This window comes from Branchiostoma lanceolatum, chromosome 7 (assembly GCF_035083965.1).
Source record: "Branchiostoma lanceolatum isolate klBraLanc5 chromosome 7, klBraLanc5.hap2, whole genome shotgun sequence".
NCBI classification, from domain to species: domain Eukaryota; kingdom Metazoa; phylum Chordata; class Leptocardii; order Amphioxiformes; family Branchiostomatidae; genus Branchiostoma; species Branchiostoma lanceolatum.
Window position 1 is genome coordinate 13,165,631 of NC_089728.1, and position 22,467 is coordinate 13,188,097.

Here is a 22,467-nt window from a genome sequence, read left to right on the forward strand (position 1 = left end):
TTGAATTCAAATTATTTTCTTGTTTATCGTTGTTAAATTTAAATAATGATTCTTAATGCCTCTGATGGTTCAGAAATCAATTTCAGATACCTCAGACACTGGTCGTGAAATGAATGTTAGAGTTGGGCAGGCTTAAAGTGCCCTCAACTCTCTGAAAAAAAAAAATTGGAAATCCTCCACATCAGGAAAGAGACCAGTGTTTCCTAGCCTGGAGTTTAGCCTTGTTTGCTTTGGTCCACTCCTAGCATTGCCGTTGTAGCGACATTGGGAGCGGACCAGAGCAAACAAGGCTGGGCTCCAGGCTAAGTGTTTCCAGTTTGTATCATAACAATTCTGCCATACAGCTCTGAGATCTGGACCCAGAAACATACCAACACAGATGAACATTCAGGTAAACTGTTTCTATTAACATAGATGTGTACAAAGTGAAGGCAGCAGGGTACCATCCTGTACAACCTGTGGTTTGGAGGGACACCCCTACCCATGTCACAGTGGACCTGACCATCACCAACATAGGGCCGGAGGATATCGATCAAGCTGAGCATGACAAAACCAACTTTGACATCATGTTGGCCCTGTCTGCTGATGCAACTCTGGATGGGACAGACATCCCCATCAGCCTGCCTGGACCCAGCCTGCCAGTTACACAGGTGAGGCCAAGATAATTCAATTCTTTGGTTCTTGGAATCACCACTTCATTCTTCCTGATATGAAAAGAAATAAAGGAAATCACATGCACAATTTGAGATATGAATGCTTGTATTTTGGCACAAAATTTGAAAAAAGTACATTAATACACTAGCTTCTTTGTTTCCACATTAACCAGCCTTTTGTCTTAGAATTCCGACTCATGTGGTAGCATCTGTGTCATATACAAGCATTGTAAAAACCAGTTAAAGAGAGAAACCCAAATCTTCCAGCATCATTATGGTTAAATTGGAATGAAGATTTGTCAGTCTGTTGAATTTCATTTATTTGGCGAATGCCCATTTTCCCCCCACAGATTGGTATGAAGATGGGACAGTCCTTTACGGTCCCCATCAGTGCAGAGGTGACGGTCCCAGCAGAGGCGTGTGACTCTGTCAGGTTCCTGCTGGTGGGCGTGGTGGCTGATGATGATGTCATGTTCAACAACTACGACTCTGTCGGGCTCAAGCTGAACTGTACTGCAGGTTGGTTTCATAATCTGTTTCGTTTTTTTGTTTTGTTTACAGAGAGAGTTGAAAAAAAGGACAAAATTTCATGACCACAGCTATGAATCACCACAGATACCAAACCACAGACACTTCTAGGAAAGTAAAATTGAAGCTATGTTGAAAATGCTCAAGCAAATGGATATATACAGTACCTAGTAGAAAAACCTACCACAGGGCAATGCTGAGTAATCCCCACTGCTAGGTGATGGCACTGTTCATGTATGTGAAAAAAAATATTGAGCACTATGCACAATACAAAAAGTTACTGAAGCAACTGAAAAGATTTTGTGAATAGTCAGACGTTTCAGATAGCATCCACTATCTTTCTTCAGTGACTGAGGAAAATCTGTAGGAATCGTGACAGATTTACCATAGTTGTGATCACTGATGAAAGATAGTGGATGCTATTTGAAGTTCAATGTCTGCATGACAAAATTCATCCTGTTCCCTTAGTAACTTTTGTATTGTGTATCTTATTACCTGGATGTCTAAACTTCATTAACATAAATCTGAGTGCTAGTAAGTTGTAGTGCTGATGCTATTGTTTTGTGTTGAACTTGCAGACTCTGTAGACCTGAAGGTGACCAGCCTGTCTGTAAAAGGTGACCTGACACCCGGGGAAACACACAACTTCACCTTGTGGGCAGGGGTGGAACTGACAGGGAGCAGGCAGCTAGGTAAACACTTTTACTTTCAGTATTTGTACTAGATTTTTTGTATTAACTTTTGATCTGTTGATCAACAGTGACTGACTTCACTGTTTTTGTAGCAAGTGCCAACTGTACAAGTAGTAAGCTTGGTAGTATACAAACACAATGCTATACAAACACACTGAAGCCAATACAATATCCTCTATGCACATGCACACACAGACACACACACACGCACACACACACACATCAGACAAGGGCAAAATACAACAATAAATGGGATACTATGGAAGTAAGTATATAGTCACAAAGTTGTAAAGACAGACTGTCCTCATCTTTCTTCAGAGGAAGATTCCTTCAGGTACAAGTTGTGGCTGTCAGCTGATGACCAACTGGACACAGCAGTGGACGCAGACCTGGGGTACAGGATACCAGCAGACAAACCTCTATCTGCAGCACTGGAGACATCCACGCAGAGCCTGGACCTGAGTGGCAACACTGTTGGTAAGGAAAGACAAAGGGCGTGCACTAGGGAAGGACTAGCCTAGAGCTTATGGAGTGTGGTCCCAATCTTGACAGAATTACTCACATTTTGATTTGAATGTATGTTAGCCAGAAACACCATTAGTGTTAATGACATCTCCATGGTGCTGAAATAGTTACTGCTTTTTACACTATCATGCATCTGTTAACTTTCTGTTAGGAATCTGTGCCTATTTCATCCTCATTTTTACTTCAACCCTAAGTGAAGAAATGTTTGGGGCCTGTCCGTCTGTCTGTATGTACATGTATGTTTGTGTGTGTTACTAACCTACTCACAAAGCAGTATGGGCAAAGAGAGTGAAGTCTGCCATCTCTCATTGCCTTGTTCTCTAGCAGGAACATGTTATTTCTGAAAGTTTTTTTGTGTTTATTGGCAGTAAATTTAATTGATTTTTCTCTGTGTACTAGATGGATCTGGCCTGCGGCTTCCATTTGGTCTTCACAAGTCCTACTGTGGGGATGTCTACCTGATAGCAGAGATGGACCCAGATAACAGGGTGGATGAGACTAAAGAGCTCAACAACTATCATGCTGAAATGGTCAGGGTTGCCTGTAGTGGAGGTCAGTGCACTCTTAAAGATAGATGTTTAGAATTTATAGTTGAGAGCTATCTATTGGTTCCTTTTTTTTGGTCAAAATGTTAACCATGCATTAATGCTTTACTGCCATTATTTGATTCAGATTCAGTATTTGATTGATGAACATGGCAGACAATATCTGAATTGAGTTGATTTTCATCATCGAAATTATATAACTGTATTATTGTGCTTATAGGTGTAGAATCTATTAATAGCTGATGAAGACATCTGGGGAACAACATTTATTCTTAAAACAACCATCCTGATGTGTAATAAGAAATTGAACTGTTCTCTAACTTGGTCTTTTTCATCCTGGTTGTGGTACACAGCAAAAGTGCAAGGGTCACTTGTTTCCAAAATTTATCTTTAAAATATGTTAGAAATTATAATAAAACATCTGAATATTAAGTGGACTTTGATTCTCTTATTCTCAGATATGTTTGGAGTGGTGGATGTTCAGTACTCAGTCACTCAGCACCTACTGTGGGAGGAGGTGGACACCCCCGTCAGCATCACAGTGGTACTGTCCTGCCTGTGGGGGGGCTGCTCACGACTCTTCCCGGCCAGACGTGGCACAACTTACTATGACATGGATGTTCTCGTCACTGCTGATCCTATGGTAAATAAAAAGGGGTGATATGTGCTAGTCGTTTTTTGGATCGCATTCTTCTCACTGCTGTGCCTGACCCAGTAGTAGGAAGTAGAACCAATCTGTATTGTCCTGAGGAAAGTAGCAGATGGTCTACTGAAACATTGGCAGGTACATGCGTCTGTAATTGTTTGTGTACAAAGAATCTGAGAGTAAATTTCCAGTGATTTAAAAGCCTGAAGAAACCATTTATGTAAGTAAATGTTGAAGCCTATTTTCTGCTGTTGAAAAAAAATTCTGAAAAAATCAATGCGTACAAGTGGGTACAAAGTTACAAACTGTACAAAATGAAACTGTGCATATATAGGACAATCATTGACATGTAATTTCAGTAGAAGGTAGAACATTAGCTATTCAATGTTGCAACATGCTTTCTGCCCCTTGAGTTTACATTGATACATGCATCAATTGCTATCCTCTGTTTTTTTTAGGGTACTGAAGAGTTGGTACTGTCAGAGGTGAGGCTAACGTCGTCGGATTGGATTTTGAACCCCAGCAATGCACTGGGTCCAGATCTCAGGGACAACAGTAAGCATCTGCATCTCACTTTTCGTTCTATGTTGTCAATTCTCGTATTTATGGTGTTCCAGATTTTGTAAATCATACTTATATTATGTTCTGTATACTTACAATTGATTTGATAAATGTGACAAGGTACATTGTATTTATCATACAAATGAAAAGTATCATGTGCTTTTCGACATGACTTCAACCACATGATGAAATGTTTAGCATTTAAAAAAGAAGCGGAAATTCAGCATCAGTCCTAATTTATTCATTTTTTTATTTATGAATCTTTAGGGTTGTCCCATCCATTAACTAAGTAACAGATTTCCAACTGAGCCTAACAGTGTTAGAATGTATTTCTCACATTATTGTTACTTTCAAATATTGTTTTATTTTAATCTAAGAATCTCCCTGCATATAATATACATGTACATGTAAGAATTGGTGAGTGGAATGATAGAAATATCAATACAAGATGCAATTTTTTTTTATACTTTGAAGATTTTTGATACAAGCTGTATGGTCTTGATTGTAAACTGTAACAAATAACAACATTTCACCTTGACTTTGAATTTGTACTTTCAGATGGAGTGGAGACAGTGACTATGACTGGTTCCATCAGGATCCCTAGGGATGGTTGTCAGCGGTTGAAGCACCTCGGTGTGAGGGTGATGAGGGGGACAAGCCCGTCCTTTGGTGGAGCGAGGGACACCGTGCCAGAGAACGACCAGAGATGGACTCCACTTAAACTGGCTTGTGATCCCAGAGGTATACATATGCAGCAATTTCTCCTGTACATTAAAGAAATTAACATCATATATGTAACTGCTAAACCAGTACATTTTGACAAGGAAATATCCTGACATTTAAACCGGTAGTGCAACTTCTGAACTAGTTACTAGTGACAAGCTGTTGTCATTCATGTATTCTATCCATATATAAACATAGTACATGTATACAAAAAGTCGGCTTCTTTGTTTCACCATATTTTATGTCAGATTTCTTTTCAAGCCAATTTACTAAACACAATATTTCTCTACAAATGTATTTTGATTTTTTTTTTTGTCCTTAGTATGATACATGTTATATTTATGTTGCTTGAGTAACTGTCTTTTGGTGCATTTTATGTTTTGGTCTTTGGTCCCATATATGGAATTTTAATAAAAGATTATGAGTTTCTGTCTTTCTGCAGCTTATGCTGACCTGACGGTTGCTAGTTTCTCCTTGAGTTCTATGGAGTACCAGGTGGATGATGTGGAGCCACACACCTTCAGTCTGGACATCGGGGTGATGCAGAAGAACATGCCACAGATGCTGCACCCAGACTGGAGCAGTGAGGACAAGAACTTTGATGTGGCCTTCTATTTGTCAGGTAGGTGGTGAGAAAGGAAATCTATGAATTACTTTTCGTATGATTAGTTTGTGGTAAGTTCTTTCCAAAGGACTAATTGCAAATTAAGATAAAGATACAATGAGAAACAATGACAATGTGGGACATGTGACTACTTCAACTTTTAAAAGATACGAAAAACTTAACGACATTGTTCTAAATCTTAACTTGTTGGGTTTGACTTATTTTTTTGAGCATTGGAAGACACACATGGACCACTTTTCTGATATGCATAATTTCTGTAATTTAAGAAAGGATTCCTCAGAATGTACATTTGGCGCTAAATAAACTGATGCAAATAAAAAAGTTCAAAAATACTACGTGAAGGACTGAAAGTGCCTGTGTAATGATTGTTTTTTGATCGTAACCTATCTGACGCTATGGGAAACCTCTATGCTCTAGATGACGACATTATTACAAAAGACGACACCTTTGTGACCCACATACCTGAGAAGAATGTGAACTACCTGCTGCAGCACGGTTACCTGGCTGACGGCACCACCACCTCCCTGCAGGGGCAGCTGGACATCACCCAGGTGAGCTAAGGCTACTTGTTTAGACCTTACCATACATCCCTGTTACACATTCTGGACCTTCCCACGACTTTGCTCCTGACCGCTCCCTCTGTCATACAAGACGGGGATGCACCAGTTCTCCCGTTCGGGTGAATGGTGTAAATCACCGTATGGCAGAATATGACTTTCCTAACTTTGCTTTTTCAAAATTCTTAATCTGCTGGTGGCACAGACATATTTTAAAGACTAGAAGGTAACCTCACCAACTTACTCCCAAACACTTCTTACTCCCTGACCTTGCATGCTTGCAAGTAACTCCCAACCATGGTCTGGAGAAGGTCTGGGGGCCATGGTTGGCTATGTGTAACAAGAGGTTTAACTCCATTAACTTTATGGTCATCCTCTGATGATTCACCAATTCTTGGTGATAATGTTACTAGGCTTGAAACACTTTATGATGGAAAAAATTCTTCTAGATTGCTGAAGCCAACAGCTGTTCTTTTTAAATCACAGGAGCAGTTCCTGAAGTATTGCAACCGTGAGGTTTACCTGGGCATTGTTGTGGACAGCAGAAACGATGATCCTCGAGGGGTGGTCGTGGGTCAGATCGATGAGACGGCTGAACACAACAACTTTGGAACCACCAAGATCAGCATGCAAGGGTGCACAAGTACGTATTTGTACTAATTATTTGAGCTAATGAGTCTATTCTACAGCAGCTGTTTATATGGTAAAATCATGGATCATGAAAAATCCCACCAAAAATGCTAAATGTTAACTGTCTGAAGGTTATTTTTTTCCATTAGCAGAAAATTGGTTCTTGAAATTGTAGGTGATCAAAATTAATTTGAATTAACGCTACTTTACACACAGGGATGTCTGACAGTTGACATTCAAATCTTCACAATCCACAAGCTGGGTCAAAATTCAAGATACAAGGTCTCAAAGACTTCCACTAGTATTCATACTGACACTGCTATATCTAGTGCTTTTCAGTGGGCTGCAGATAACCATTTTCAGGAATCAGTACAGGTCATTTTAAGCTTTTCATTCATGTACAAATATGGCAATTTTGACTTAATAATCTAAATAATGTCAAAATTTGTTTCCTTTCAGGAAATATTGACCTGAACGTGAAAGGCCTGCAAGTGACGGACAGTGGAGTGGTCATCTCAGGTGAGCCCTTGCCCCTCTGGACGGCTGTGGAGGTCACCTCGTATGACAGGGACAACCTTCCGATCTCGTCACGACCCCACCAGAACTACAACCTCACCTTCTTCCTGTCTAAGGACATGACATTTGACCCGAAGGAAGGTATGCTAAAGTTTTTTATCCATTTTCATTTGATGTTGACAGGCTTGAGCATACAATACAGGTACTAACTGTATCAAAAGGTGGAGAACTAGACTCGCATGCTACCGTATAAACATTTAAAAATTCAAAAGGCACCACAAGTCATTGCTATAAAGTCAGGGTGCGTACTTTGTTTGAGGTTATTGCCCGGACAAATTGGAAAAGGACCTCAAACCCTTGCTTAATCAAACCAGGAACCCAGCTGCGGTGCAACAATGCATGGCTCAATACCTGCCAATTTGCAAAGTTTGTAACTTGTCGTAGGCAATCCTCAAGTTTGCAGAGACGATGCTGGCAGAGTAAACAAGAGAATCTTTAATGAATCTAAGGAATGGCCTTGATATAAGAAAGATGACCAGTCCTGGAGATACTAGGAGGAACACCATAAATCTTAAATTTATCCTGTTCAAAATTTGTTCAAGATCAGTGGAGAAGGGGTGCGTACTTAATTTGGGGTTTTTCACTTTACGTTTCAGTTCTGCAAATTTGTCTGGAAGTAACCCCAAATCAGGGGTGCGTACTTAAATTGGGGTGCGCACTTTACTCGAGAAAATACAACTTGAGATTGAAAAGGTTGCAGTCCATAAGCGTTAGACTAGATGTTATGTCAAGTCATGGTCATGTTCATTGATTGAGCTTGTCTTTCTAGATTTTATCCTGGACTACGACACATCTGGCTTCAGTTCCCTCCACTCAGCTGTCTCCTCCTCCAGAGGCAGAGCAACAGTCCTCACACACGTGTTCACAGACACAGACGGTGCAGGGCCGCATCTGTCTGTGCCATCAAAGAAATGGGTCTGCAACAAACACTGGTAAGTTAAGTTAAACGTACTCCACGTTATACTGCTTCTGTGGGCGCCTTACATGTATATAGTATAATACACTGTAGGTGGCAGGTTCAATCCTGGCCAGGACATACCAAATTTTTTTAGAAATGGTCCATACTACTTTCTCTGCTTATTAGCACTCAGCACTTATGAGAAAGAGTATGGTAGTTGAACAGACACCACTACCAGTTCAAGTGAACTAAGCTTTTTGCTGTGGTAATTGCACAGCTTTCCACCATACTATGCACCATATAATGTGTTGGAAGGACTTTAACTTTTTTTAATCTTCCTATGCACAGGTACATTGGTGCATATGTCCAGTTGACAGATGCTGTGGACGCAACAGGAGAAAAGGACCAGTATAAGGACAACAATGCAGCTGTTCAGCATATCTATGTTTCTTGTCGATGTAAGTTTATTTATCAATTCCAGTTTTTGTCAGCCAGGGTGGCTAACTTAGTTGCTTAGCATATTACAATGATGTACAGATTTCAGTGACTACTGAAACAAAAAATATAGAAAAAAATAAAACGTTGTGTGTTAAAGTCTTAAAAGTCTGTCTTCCTTTTTTTCAAGTACTTAAAGTCGCCATAGCATACAGCAAGGAAAGGTCAAAGACATGTTATGTAATGTTATCTATTCAGGTTACAATAGTTTGTAAAGTCAAGAATTGAGTGTCTGTACTTTCTATACTACTGAATGAAACTGCTTATTATCTGTAGTATATAATAATAGTATATCAATAATAAATCTTGTCTGGTTTCCACAGTTGACCGTCTGTACCTGGACAAGCTGGACGTCCTGTACTTGCCCGAACGCTTCAGGGACAACTCCAACAACGAGGTCCACTTCAGAGCTACCGTAGCGGACATGGAAAACTTTGGCGACCACGAAACTCTGCCACCATTGTCAGGTAGTGCCACGATATGTGTGGTTGTTTAGTTTTTGCCAGCTTTAGACTATTCTATTACCCATATTTTCAAAAATAATACGGCAGGTGTTAGCAAGAAGAGAGATGAATTGTGTCACAAAGTGGCAAGGAGTCGTTAAGTCCAGCCACATTTGAGACCACATCCTTGCTGCTACATCACAGTGTGTTTAAGAGTACAAGTCTTAAGATTTTATGGAGCCCTGAAGAAGACTGAGCTGAAAGGTCAAAAGAACATTGGCAGATGAATCCATTTGGTTGACACAAGTTGCTAAAAAAACAGTCATATATGTATTGTTTTACCAGTCTGATAAGGCTATTTACTGGTATTAAAATCTGTATAATGTAAGGTTTCACTAAAATCTCAAGCATCCATCTTAATCTATGGAGTAAAGTACTTGTGCTTGACTGTGGATAATATTTTCAGAGCACGATTTTAACCTGGAGCTCTACTTGTCCAACGACACGACACTGGACACGGCACGCGACACCCAACTCACCGTGCAGAACTACGACAGCGGCGGACACCAGTCAGAAATACTGGACAGTGGAAGAGCGTACAAAACTGGGCTACTGAGAGGTAACATTACATTCTCTCTTGAAGTACTGATAGTTTGTCAGTTGGTAGCTGCTGTCTTCTTTCTTTTGCCGATCAGTGTACAGTGTGTAAGGAGAAATCTTAGGCAGCTTTGTGCCACCCACACAAGGTGGTTGATAAGATATTTTCAATGAAAGGTTTTGCAACAATTAGAGGTTGTTATGACTGCTAGCTTATTTGCTGACTAGTATTTAAGGAAATAATCTGCTTTATGCCATTATCTTATCACAGTAATAGAGATGTGTGTGTGTGGATAGTGTTCAGCACCAAGGACAGGTATGTTTGCCTGTGTCTAGAGGGTATTCAGCACCAAGGACAGGTACGCTTGTATTATGTGTGAATGGCATGCAACACCAAGGACAGATAGGCTTTTATTTGAGGATAGTGCTCAGTGCCAAGGACAGGTATTATTGTGCGTTTTGGGGCACTGTTTTGAACTAGTAAGGACAGGTATGTTTTCCTACGTGTGAAATTCATCAACCACAGTGACTGTAACAGTTAATGTTGTTTTTTATAAATGCCCAAAACTCTTACCAACATTAAGTTTACATCTTGTAGATTTACATTTGAGTGTCCTTTCCAGGCCTGGTACATGTCCCATCCTCTCTGTGCGACTCCCGGTCCAGTCCCTACCTGTTTGTGCTGATCCGCCCATCATCAAACCTGCTGGCAGGGTCAGACCTGACCAATGACAAGACTGGGATTCCCATCAATGTCTACTGCAACTCAGGTTAGTCTTGACCTTGTAGTGAAGGTCACAACAATAGAATTTGTTCCATCTTATTTTACAGTTAAAAAAACAGAAGAAAAAGAAGAAAAGAAGCAAGAGCCTCAAAATGATGCTACTTAGTATGTACTAGATAGTTCTGAAGTAATAAAAAGACAAGTTTTGATAAGCAAAAACAAATTCAGCAGCTCTAAGTATACTATGTTGCATTTTCCATCTTTAGGTTCTTACACCCAAGGCATGCCTTGAAATATCTCTTGACATCTGTAAATAAATAGATGAGCGAAATACCAGAACTGATTAAGCATACAGAAAGTTATCTGGATGAATACCAGCAATTATGTTAATTTTGCCAATTTATTTTCATAACATCATCACTCCCTTATCCTAACAGATTATGTAGATCTGGAAGTCTCTGACTTCCGACTGGTGGATGACAACGTGCTCCAGTCTGGGGTTGCAAAGACCTTCTCCCTGGAGGTTCGGATCACCAGCTCTGGCAGCGCCGCCATCCCTCAGGTCGGTCCGCAGTACCCGGAGAGAACCAGCTGGGACTACAGGTTCTACCTGTCACACGACAATGACATCGGTGGGTGTTTCTCACTCTGGCTGAGGATACTAGATATATCATGATTGTGACATAGAAACAAAGTGGTCAAAGATGGTACAAACTTTGCATAGACTGATGAAGATATTTGGTATTGATAAATGTACAGGATATAAAAAATGATGTCAAAAAAGTGAAAATCTGAAACAACAGTATGTCATAACTGTTGTTTCAGATGTTCCACTTTTCCACTTTTAGCTAGCCTTAAGCAAACAATTCTTCCAATGCTTGAGAAAACACATGATACAATACCTTACAGTACAATAAAATACAAGATAAGCACAACTTGAAGACAGCTTGAAACTTTAAATTACATGCAGACACTTGTAAGTGTTTGATTGCTAGAAGAATATAATTTCTTCTTAGGATAAAGAAGCTGGTAACTTAACTTAAATCCCAATAACTGTTCCCCAGACCCAGCAGATGACCTGTGGCTGGCCTACAGCTTCAAGAAAGACGTCTTGGCCCTGCTGTTCTCCAAGACAAACAGCAGTTCCTTCTACCAGCTGGGAGCCAACGACCTTGTCATCGACCATGAGCTTAGCCATTACGAGCAGTACTGCGGGGAGGCTTACCTGGGTGTCGTGTTGTCTGACAACAGAAATGCCCATGATCCAGTGGACCCAGAGCCAGCAAATAACATCAGGGCCATTCCAATTAATCTGCAATGCCCTGATGGTAAGGCTTCATTCTTCTCTGACCTAATCTATGCAAATTTGATAGTCATAAAGATCTGCACAAGACTGAGTTGACATTACAATGTATGCACTTGAAAGTAAATATTTTTTTTGCACTACCACAATTTTACATGCTTTTCTCATGTTTTTATGTGCAATATTTGTCTATTCATCATATTCAAACTTCTGTGCAGTAAAATCAGCCATGAAATTTACAGTCAACATTTAAATAAGTACAGAACTTCAGAATACTACTTTGTAACCTTGCATTTTCCAGATTTTAATTCAGAAAAGGAGCTGCCCTAGGTTTTTAACAGTACACAATGTAACATCTTGTATGTATTTCAAATATGTTCTTACCCTCATTTTTTATATGTTGATGTAGCAATGACAATGTTACACCACCTGTGTCATGACCATATTTGTATACATCCCTCAGACATCCTGGCTGTTGATGCGTTTGAGCTGGGCGTGGTTCTCCCCCAGCAGCACATCTGGGCAGGAGTGGACACCCCAGTCAGGATCAACACCACCATCACTAACTATGGCAACCAGCCGGTCATCAGCCAGAATGGGACAAAGAACTTCTACCTACAGGTACTACAAAGTGAACATTTCATACCAGGCCCTTAGCAATCACTAGTGTGAGAATACAGGTTCCAAACAAAGGTGTTCCAAGTTTCCAGTGTTTTCAGACCAGAATTATTTAGTCTACAGCATGATGAGCTGATGGTCAATCAAGGAGTTGGATGTTTTGCAACTTCTGGATAATATATTAGTATGAGCACCATCCACACATTTAGAAAACATACCTGTCCCTTGTCTGAACACCATCCACATATTAAGATCTCGACAAATACACTGTACCTGTCCTTGGTGCTGAACACCGTCCACACATACAGACAAGCACACCTGTTTTTGGCATTGAACACAATTCACACACAGGAAAAGGTACCTGTCCTTGGTTGTGAACACCATCCACGCACAGGCATTCAATCATACTTGTCCTTGGTGCTGAAAACCATCCACACATACAAACATACTTGTCCTTGGTGTTGAACACCATTCATGCATACACACAGAGTCAAAATACCTGTCCCTGGTTCTGAACATCATCCACACAAAGACAAGCATACCTGTCCTTGAACACCATCCACACATTCATACAAACCTGTCATTGGTGATGAACACCAGCCGCACATACAGGAAAGCATACCTGTCCTTTGTGCTGAATGCCATCCACACATAGACAAACAAACCTGCCCTTTGTGCTGAACACCATCCACACATACAGGCAAGCATACCTGTCCTTGGTGCTGAATACCATCCACACATAGACAAACATACATGCCCTTTGTGCCGAACACCATCCACACACACACACACACAAACACACACATACCTGTCCTTGGTGCTGAACACTCTCCACACACAGGCTTTTATGGGAAATTTTACCTAACTTATAAGCTTTTCTTTTCTTTATATTTTTAAAGATATACACATGTTACCACTGCTTCATAACACTGTAAAACACATTTTGCTGTTATTTCCAGATGTACCTGTCCCGTGACAAGTACCTGGACTATGATGACTGGGCAGGGCTGGAGACGTACATCTTCCTGTCAGATGAAGGGAAGGACCAGCTGGCTCAGACCATCCCTGTTGGTGGGGACATGGCTCTCACAAACATAGACACTGTCCTCAGGGTGGACCCTAGAGCTTGTAATGAAAAACCCAGGTATGTGGTGAATCCATCCAGACCTAGCTCCAGGTTGCTCCTCTGTAGCTTCCCTTTCAAATAGTATGGCACTCATCTCAATTTAAACTTCTACTCATACATCAATGATTTTTTGTGGTATTGAACATTTGTCAGAAGCAGTGAAAGAGGGATTGAACTTCTGAATGCCTGTTTTGATACCCAAACCATGCCTTTACAAAGGATCTAGGTGGCATCACATGTCCCACTGTACTGTATTTTTGCATATGATACGCGGCTAATGTTATGTTCATGGAAACGCTCTATTCCAGATTTCTGATCCTGGCCCTTCACTACACAGCAGTGGACCTGTATGATGACAGGGTCCCAGGGAATGATTACATAGCCATTAATGTTGAGGAGATTCTCTACTGCTTACCAGGTACTTTACTTTACTAACCAGAAAAAGAAGAAGCAATTCTTTAACTTGTACTGTTAAATTCCATCAACCTAGTCTGTTGATAAGGCAATTTGATCAGAGCTCCTTTTCGAAGCTGATAGCTTAAATTTCCTTTTTTTCTGCCACAGAAACGGCAGAACTTGCAGTCGAGTCTTTCAGCTTTAATGACAGAGGGAAGGTGCAGCCTGGTGTGCCTGCTGGCTTCAGCCTTACTGTACAGGTCAGAGGTCACATCTTATATTAGATAAGCATGCTGTAAGGCATTCTTTTGTGAGAACATTTGATTTTCTACGATTTTAGAACATTGTATGTTGATTAAGCTAGCTGGGTTGTATCAACTAATTTGAATCAATCATTTATTTGTTTGTTCACTCAAATTAACATTTTGCTAAAAAATCAAGATCTTGTTGCAAAGGTCAGTTTTGTCCCAGGGCACAGCCTGTAGATTTGAATGAAAATGTAGTGACAAAAAAACAGGGGGAAACTCAGCCTTCATAACAACTGACAAGTAATTTGACCTTGCAGGTTGACCTTGAAGAGAAAGTGTTGGACAGCCGGCCAGTGTTTTCCCTCCTGCTGTACCTGTCAGAGGATGACCAGCTTGACAGGACAGATTATGAGCTGCCCTACAACAGTGACCAGCAGCTGACCCTGCTGAACCACGACTCTGTGTACCAGTCACAACTCATGGACTTCAGCACCGAGGAGAACTCTCTGGTGAGAGGTGTTGTTTTCCAAGGCCACACCAATTCAATTAGTAGCATTTGTATGTTTGTGTGTATGTATGTATGTGTGTGTGTGTGTGTGTGTGTGTGTGTGTGTGTGTGTGTGTGTGTGTGTGGATGAATAGCATAAATTGTCTTGATATTTTGTGTGTGGTTACGGATATCAGTGACAGTAGACTTCAGTCCTTTCAGACACAGGGTACTTTTTTCACACTACAATAACTCTAAGACTTGGCAGCTGTGAGTCATCAATTGATTTGGTGTTCTATGTTTGCCAAACCTTCAGTGACTATTGTTAACCATAACAATTGCTATATAAAAAAGGTATTTTTTGATGCAGTATTTAGATTATAAAATCAAGGATATCAGAGCAGCATCTGATCCTATATTCCCTCCCTGTTGTACAGATAATCCCAAAGGGAGTGAGCCCGAGGTTCTGTGGTGCTACGTACGTCATTGCTGTGGTTGATGTGGAGAACAGCATTCCTGAACTGGTGGAGGAAAACAACGTCAAGGCTGCACCTATCCTCCTGGAGTGTGCTGGCGGTGAGATCCTCAACTCTTCCTTCAAAACATGTCTTACTCATTGATATTTTTATAGGTCATCAGCATTAGACAGCACCAATTTACCAATTCAATGCTTTTTAGATTTAAAGAAGTAATACTGAGCTGAAATATGAAAGTCTGAGGATGAAGTCTATACCCTGGTACACACAGTTTGAGAGGGCAAATCAGATGCAAGTTTTAGTCCTCGCCCTTTTTTCATGTTTATTTATTCCTAACTTTCACTTCCCATATCAGAGAGTGAGTGGCCTTATTATATGAAATTTGTATAGTATATTACTTAATATACTTTCAAATTTGATGGCAGTCTTCAATACTGCCAAATAGTGGTGCGGACCGGTTCGGTTGAACCGGTTCTGGACTTGTAAAACGTTTCGGTCCAAGTCCAAAAAAACCGAAACGCTGAGAACCGGTTCTGGACTTGTAAAAATAAATAGCACTTATGTACATATGTACATCCTCTGTTTTGTTCTTAACTACCTAAAACCTTCGATAAATCACGAACTTTGCGACGGAAAAGACGCAAACATTTGTTATCGCTAAGTTGGCTTCTGAATCTGTCAGCTAATGGAAGTCTCACAAATGCCCGCGAGATGTGGGTGACGTCAGGGGAGACTAGCAATATGATTGGCTTAGCCATAACATGGGTCACGTGTATCCCTAGTGGGCGCCATTTTGGACCTGACTTTCTAACCTCCTGCATGATTTGACCGGAATTGTAGCCGGGAATCTACAGTGTTGGAATGGTGCGTGTCACAGGGGGCAAGTCGGCAGTTTTTGACAATTTCCAGCTGTGTTTGGAAGTGACCCAGTGTGCCGGGACGCCCCGGAGTATAGCAAGGCACTTGAGACGCGACATGTAGGTCACCATGCCACGCTTGGTAAAGAGCATAAATTCTGAATACACACATTGTACTGCAGTTGGTCTACGTGTGTGAATTATCTTTCCCTACTTGAGAGGGCTTATAGTTACAAGTCTGGACTTTCAAGTCCGGACCTGAACCGAAACATCTGGACTCGAGTCCGGACCGGAACCAAAACCCACGTTGCGGTCCGCACCACTACTGCCAAACATGGGATATTTCAGCTGTTTTATGATTGTATCTCTCCAAACTTTCTGCACTTTGTCATTGGCAGACCTGTTTGCTGTCTCGAAGTTGGAGATGTTGTCGCTGTCCACCCTGTTCCAGAACATCCCCACCCCGGTGGTTATCAGTAGTCTGGATGTGTACAATGCACACGGAGAGGACATCAGGGGCTCGTCTGGAACTCAACACTTCAACATACAGGTAGGAGACATCAGTTTTTCTTTTCTTCTTAGATCTAACTGCCGTGAACAGTATCTTGATATTCATCAATTTTTCTTCTAATTTTTCTTTTAATTACAGTATTCCTTAATTACAGGTTTACTGCCATTACACTACTGTAACGAGGGGCAGTGTTGGGAACACATATTCTATACTGTTCAGCCGTACATTTGAATAAAGTCATTCGTATGCCAGCAATCAAAGCGCACAGTCATTGTTTAACACTACATAATACATACATACATAACACTACTAACAGTGATCCCAGTTACATGACTTGTGTGGTAATGTACATCAAAAGGACTTCTCTTGATTGATGGTATGGATCTAAAGATTTTACAGATCTTTGGAATACCACTAAGAAACCTTACATTATACATATAAGGAGAGAAAATGTTTGTACAGGTTTTTAAGGGTTGTGTCTTTTGATGATACTAAGCCTTGTTGTTTATTCCTTCTCCTGTAGCTGTATGCCCACACCTCAGATGACCCGTTCCAGGGATACCCAGTCCTGATAGAGACCACCCGACCCTGGGAGTTCACCGCGGGGGCCTCTAGTCAGGCCAGGACATGGAGAGATGCATACCAACTAACGTTCTCAGTCAGTCATTATCTCATTTGTAGATGTTTGATACATTGATTTGTTTGTTTATTTGAAGGATGCCGATATCATTGATATTACTCTCAGGGCTCAAAATACTCTTCTTTCAACCTACACTGGTGAAAAATATTAAAAATTACCTGCACTGGACAACTTGTACTTATAGCTTTCATTTATTCTTTTTATTGTATTAAAGAAAAGTTTGTAGCAAATTTGGATCACACTGGAAACCGTTTGGCATTTCATAGATGGAAACAATCAGTACAACAAACAAAAATCTACATGATAGTACTGTTATTTACTTATGTGTCTAGCACAGGTAAGGTAAAAGTAGAAATACTTGTTAAAGGCTAAAAGTGGATGTAAATAAACTGAATAGGTAATTGATTCCCCCTCGTAGGCAACCACTACAATAGTCATCACTCCTGAGCTGTGCCAGACTTCAGCAGCAAACAAACTCATTGCCATGGTGATCCCAGGAGATAACCCACGTCTGAGCGGGAAGCATGACCGAATCCAAGGCAACAACTACAGGGTCTTCGATCTCAAGATGAACTGCAGTGAGGGTAAGATTCAAGAAGTTCATCAAGGGCAGTGTAGCTGTTCCTAAAGCATTCTCCAGTACCAAAGACTGTTTTAATGTCTTATTCAGCACCAAGGACAGTGTTGCTGTTTTAAAGTCATAATCAGTGTAGCTTTGTAGGACTGAGCAGCAGTTCTTAAAGTCTTGCTTCAGTACCAAGGGCAGGGTAACAGTCCTCTTCAGTGCCAAGGACAAAAACTTACAGTAATAGTACTTTGCAGTACTTGAAATACTATTCATTTTGGAGGTGCAATTTTACCCATCATACGATTTTGTTAATTGTTTTTAATACTTAGATACTTGAATTTGTGTCATTTTTACAAGTTACAAGTCTATAAAGGTACCACAAGCCTTACATGTGATATGATTTGATTCTTAAAGATGTCTCTTTATTGTTTCCTGTCTATTGCAGAACAAGTTGACCTGCTTGTAACGGACAAGCCCAGGAACTTTATCCTTCACTATGAGAACAGTTTTGAGGCCGGAACCCTGCCGTTTGATAAGGACCAGGCCTTCACGGTGCATGTAACAGTCAATGCTAGTGGTGAGTGATCATCTTTTCCTCTTAGAGGAAAGTACAAATCTTCACAAAGTACAAATGCAACATCATTGTGCTGTAAAAACATGATAAAAAGTTATTCAAATTTCCATCTTCCTTGCAGTTGTAATCAATCGACATATGTGCATATGAAAATGGATCACCCAATGACACAGTGATAAGGTGAAATTATGTTTTCCAGATGGTACTGCAGTGTCTCCCGATGACTTGAGAGTGTACATGTACACAGACACACAACCTCGAGTTGTAGTGCCACATTCCAACCTCCAGGTCACACCTATGTCCATTCCGGGGACGTACATGATTGGTGAGTAGTCTTTAATACAGAGTCTCTAACCTCATGATGGAGGTTGTGAATAATTCTATCCAGACCCTGTGTCCTTGAGAAAGGCACTTTACACATCTTTCCTCACACTTACTAGATGTACTTGGTTACTGGAATTTGGTTGGTGAGGTAAAAAGGTTCACAAGGGGGAAAGAGAAAAAGGCCATAACCATGACTTAGACACAGTGGAACAACAGCACATTGACACTGCAGCCTCAAAAAGGTTATGGGACCGTTAGCTATGTTTATGTTTATTTGTTCCTCTCCTGGCTACAGAGGGAATCTTTAGAGCCACTCTGGAGGACCACATCAGCATGTGCCTGGGGAGTGCCAAGACTCTGGAGGTCATGCTGGATCCTGATGACATCATTATGGAAACTGTGGAGACAAACAACATGGCCACCATCTCTGACCTGGAGATCACAGGGTGTGGAAGTAAGTCAAGGTCAAGAACAGACAAAGGCAGTGTGGTAATCTGTCATCATTGTTCAGTACCATATATGGCACTGAGTATATTATCTAGTAACACAAACCAAGTGGCAGTGTATCAGTTTTAAAATGCTACACATAACAGGGAAAGTGAGTACTTTCAAAATGTCTCTTGATCACCAGGGACATCATGTTCTTGATGTCTTGTTCAGTTTTAAGGAAGATGTAACAGTTCTTAAAGTCCAGTTCAGTACTAAGGACAGTGTAGCAGTTCGTAGTGTCCTTTTCAGTACCAAGGACAGGATAGCTGTTCTTAACATCTTGTTCAGTACCAAGGACAGTTTAGCGGTTCTGAAGTCTTATTCAGCACCAAGGACAGTGTAGCAGTAATTGAAGACTTACTCATTACCAAGGACAGTGCTACAGATTTTGGTGTATTGCTCAATACCACAGAAAATTTAGCAGCCTTACTTAAAGAAGATGTCTACATACAAGTGAGCTCCATTATGGATATTAATAAGTTTTTGTTTCCCTACAGGTCACATGGATATGATGATTACCAAGTTCAGCATCGGGGATGATAACAGTGTGTTGCATTCTGATGTCTTCAACACGTACATCCTAGATGTGGACATGATCGCAACTCCAAATTTTCGTCCTCTGCACGGAAGATTCAATCTGGACTTCTACATGTCTGAAGATACTGTCATCAGGTAAACAGGGCTCAAAATAATTTTTGTTTCGTATACCTGCCCTTATTTGTACTGACCTGCATAGTGCAGGTTTTGTTTTTAACCCTGGGATTTGGCATATTGCTCTCATTAAAACTGGGGAAAAGTTGTCCCAAACAGCCTTAATTTGTGTTAACTGATGGTCTGTTATAACAACACGCAAAGATATCCACTGCAGATCTTTGTAATACTGTGTATTATTTCTTTTTCATCATCAAAAGCAAGCTTTCTCTTTTTTAATTTGCGGACTTGGTTGCCTACCTGTTTTAGAATTGTATGCGGATGTCTTTCCTGTTTTTTCCAGTCATGACGACTATCTGATAGACAGAAAGGCATTCTCTGTCAAAAACATCAAGTATGGGAAGAGGAAGTCTGTTTCCATGGGAACACGAGACTTCATGGTGGAGCTGAACAAGGATACAATCCCTTACTGCTGGACCACGCCCTACATCTTCACCAACTACACCTTCCTGGAGCCCCTGGTGGACTACGTGGCAGAGAATAATGTGAAGTACACACAGATCAGCTTCCACTGTGGAGGTGGGTGGAGAACAGGATCTGATCCTGTCTTTGGTGTCATTTGTGAGTTTGTGGACAACAACAGTTGACGGATCTGTAAGATACTTGGCAAGTAGATAGATGTCAACATAAAAAGTATGGGTCTAGTCCTGGAACCCTGATGCCTTTTTATGGAACTTCAGCGGAACATCTGATTTTGATATAATCTCATGTTCTGACGTTGCTTTGGTCACAGTTTCTGAATAGCAGGTAGCTTTTTCACTCGGAAAGGAGGGTGTCAGTTATCATTATAGTAACCACAGTTCAGCACCAAGGACATGGTAGCAGTTCTGAAGTCTAATTCAGTACCAAGGACAGGGTAGAACTGTTACCCTGTCCTTGGTGCTGACTCTGAGATGCATCAGGATATTTTGTCAATAGATTGATCAGCTGTGAACTCATGTTGTTTTGTGTTTTTTCTAGATCCGCAGATCAACGAGTGTCGGCACAAGATGGACACCTGCGATGAAACTCGCTCAGTCTGTGTGGACAGGAAGTACAAGTTCAGCTGCACCTGCACCAAAGGGTACGAACAGAATATGGAGACAGGCATGTGTGACGGTGAGTTTGAATTTAAGCAATGCACATTTCATCCATTCAAATATGTTCAACTTGGTAGATAGTGTAAGATGATGGATATAATGACTGTTTAAGAGTGAATATTATGATAAGTAATTAAGTTTGCAAAATTGAAGAAGTAAGTAAAAATAGTTAATTGGGTTTCAGTTTTTGTTTAGTTTTAGCCTCTACATAATTCTTTATTTTTTGTTTCCTACTATTCTATTTACTCCATCTTTTTTATCTGATTTGCAGTTATATATGAATTCTTTTATTGTTTGTTTCCATGCCATACTCTGTATGACTGAGTCTATATTGATTCTGAAGAGTTATAGAAATATCCTGATAAGATAAGCAAAATTTTTCAATTTCAAAATCATGCTTGCCTAGTGATTTCCACTATTTTTTGTATACATTTTAGAGAAACCATTGTGGTAAATTACAAATAAAACATTTATGTTACATTGATTTCAGATGTTGATGAGTGTGAAGACTGGCGGTACTTCTCCAAGTGTAATGAGACCCTGTCACACATGTGTGTGAACACTCCCGGGTCATACTACTGTGGCTGTGCTGTGGGGTTCATGGAGAGGGAAGGAGGCTGTGTTGGTAAGACTATATTTGCACCTCTCTTTAACTGTTTTTTTCTGCCCTTTCTGAGGTCTCATTCAGTACCAAGGACTGACCCCGTATTTCATCATTAAGTATTGAGACAAGGAAAAATTTGTGCCAAACAATCCTGGAAATACCACGTCCTAATGATTCTTATAACATGTAACCTCCATTAATATTAATCCGGCAGCTTACATAAATCTGCCACTTTGAAAAACAGTGCGTTTAAGAGATCTCTATCACTGTGACCTTTCATTCACTACTAGATAGACACACACACATTGCTAAATTCATTTTTGACCCTTCTAAATGTGCAAGTACAATAAGGGTAAAAAAGGCCTGTCTCCTTTACTTGCTTATCATTTATCAATGACTTTTTAATCTTCCTAATCATCATCAGACATTGATGAGTGTACAGTGGGCGACCATGATTGTCACGAGCATGCTGACTGTGTCAACACTGAAGGGAGCTTCTACTGTACCTGTAAACCTGGCTTTGTTGGGGATGGACTCACCTGTGACGACCCCATCAGCTGTGCCAACCTCACCTGTCTGAACCAGGGGGAGTGTGAGGAGCTGACACCTGGGGCCAGGTGCAACTGTCCAGGGTACTTTGGTGGGGACAGCTGTGAGAAAGGTACACTTGCCTCTATGCTAACTGTGTATCTTAAAATGCTTGGTAAAAAAATGCTTTGTAATGAGGTTGAGATAGAATAATCAAACTGCAGAAAAACAAAAATGTTAGGGTCCTAAATTGTAACACAGAAATTGAATCCAAAAATCATGTGGCTATTTTGTAATGTATTGATGTGGCCGTTAAACTTTTGCTGGCTTTTCAGTCAGCTATCAAAACAAACTCGTCACTGCACACTGCAAAAATGTACTTACTGTGACAATACAACTTTCTACTGTACTATATTGTTGCAACTGCAAATGCCTCCTTTTGCCAGAGTCCTACATCAAAACCATCAAGTCCCACAAACTTAAAACAATTTATAGTATGGGAAAATTTAA

The 22,467-nt window shown here is 40.6% G+C and overlaps 1 protein-coding gene across 1 annotated transcript in view; it reads left to right on the forward strand.

The window, feature by feature from the left end:
* Positions 1–22,467, forward strand: part of LOC136438372 (uncharacterized) — a 110,950-nt gene that overhangs the window by 61,547 nt on the left and 26,936 nt on the right. The window contains exons 75-110 of the mRNA XM_066433140.1: positions 415–650; positions 1,004–1,172; positions 1,760–1,873; positions 2,192–2,350; positions 2,798–2,950; positions 3,402–3,586; positions 4,048–4,144; positions 4,709–4,891; positions 5,316–5,495; positions 5,916–6,049; positions 6,542–6,698; positions 7,145–7,342; positions 8,031–8,193; positions 8,508–8,617; positions 8,978–9,121; positions 9,564–9,716; positions 10,318–10,464; positions 10,856–11,050; positions 11,483–11,746; positions 12,185–12,342; positions 13,299–13,483; positions 13,774–13,883; positions 14,030–14,121; positions 14,427–14,618; positions 15,034–15,172; positions 16,328–16,479; positions 16,964–17,098; positions 17,499–17,664; positions 18,094–18,225; positions 18,422–18,547; positions 18,842–19,000; positions 19,533–19,707; positions 20,030–20,265; positions 20,707–20,844; positions 21,316–21,450; positions 21,854–22,090. Coding sequence (XP_066289237.1) covers positions 415–650; positions 1,004–1,172; positions 1,760–1,873; positions 2,192–2,350; positions 2,798–2,950; positions 3,402–3,586; positions 4,048–4,144; positions 4,709–4,891; positions 5,316–5,495; positions 5,916–6,049; positions 6,542–6,698; positions 7,145–7,342; positions 8,031–8,193; positions 8,508–8,617; positions 8,978–9,121; positions 9,564–9,716; positions 10,318–10,464; positions 10,856–11,050; positions 11,483–11,746; positions 12,185–12,342; positions 13,299–13,483; positions 13,774–13,883; positions 14,030–14,121; positions 14,427–14,618; positions 15,034–15,172; positions 16,328–16,479; positions 16,964–17,098; positions 17,499–17,664; positions 18,094–18,225; positions 18,422–18,547; positions 18,842–19,000; positions 19,533–19,707; positions 20,030–20,265; positions 20,707–20,844; positions 21,316–21,450; positions 21,854–22,090 — 5,808 coding nt within the window. The remainder of the gene's footprint in view (positions 1–414; positions 651–1,003; positions 1,173–1,759; positions 1,874–2,191; positions 2,351–2,797; positions 2,951–3,401; positions 3,587–4,047; positions 4,145–4,708; positions 4,892–5,315; positions 5,496–5,915; positions 6,050–6,541; positions 6,699–7,144; positions 7,343–8,030; positions 8,194–8,507; positions 8,618–8,977; positions 9,122–9,563; positions 9,717–10,317; positions 10,465–10,855; positions 11,051–11,482; positions 11,747–12,184; positions 12,343–13,298; positions 13,484–13,773; positions 13,884–14,029; positions 14,122–14,426; positions 14,619–15,033; positions 15,173–16,327; positions 16,480–16,963; positions 17,099–17,498; positions 17,665–18,093; positions 18,226–18,421; positions 18,548–18,841; positions 19,001–19,532; positions 19,708–20,029; positions 20,266–20,706; positions 20,845–21,315; positions 21,451–21,853; positions 22,091–22,467) is intronic.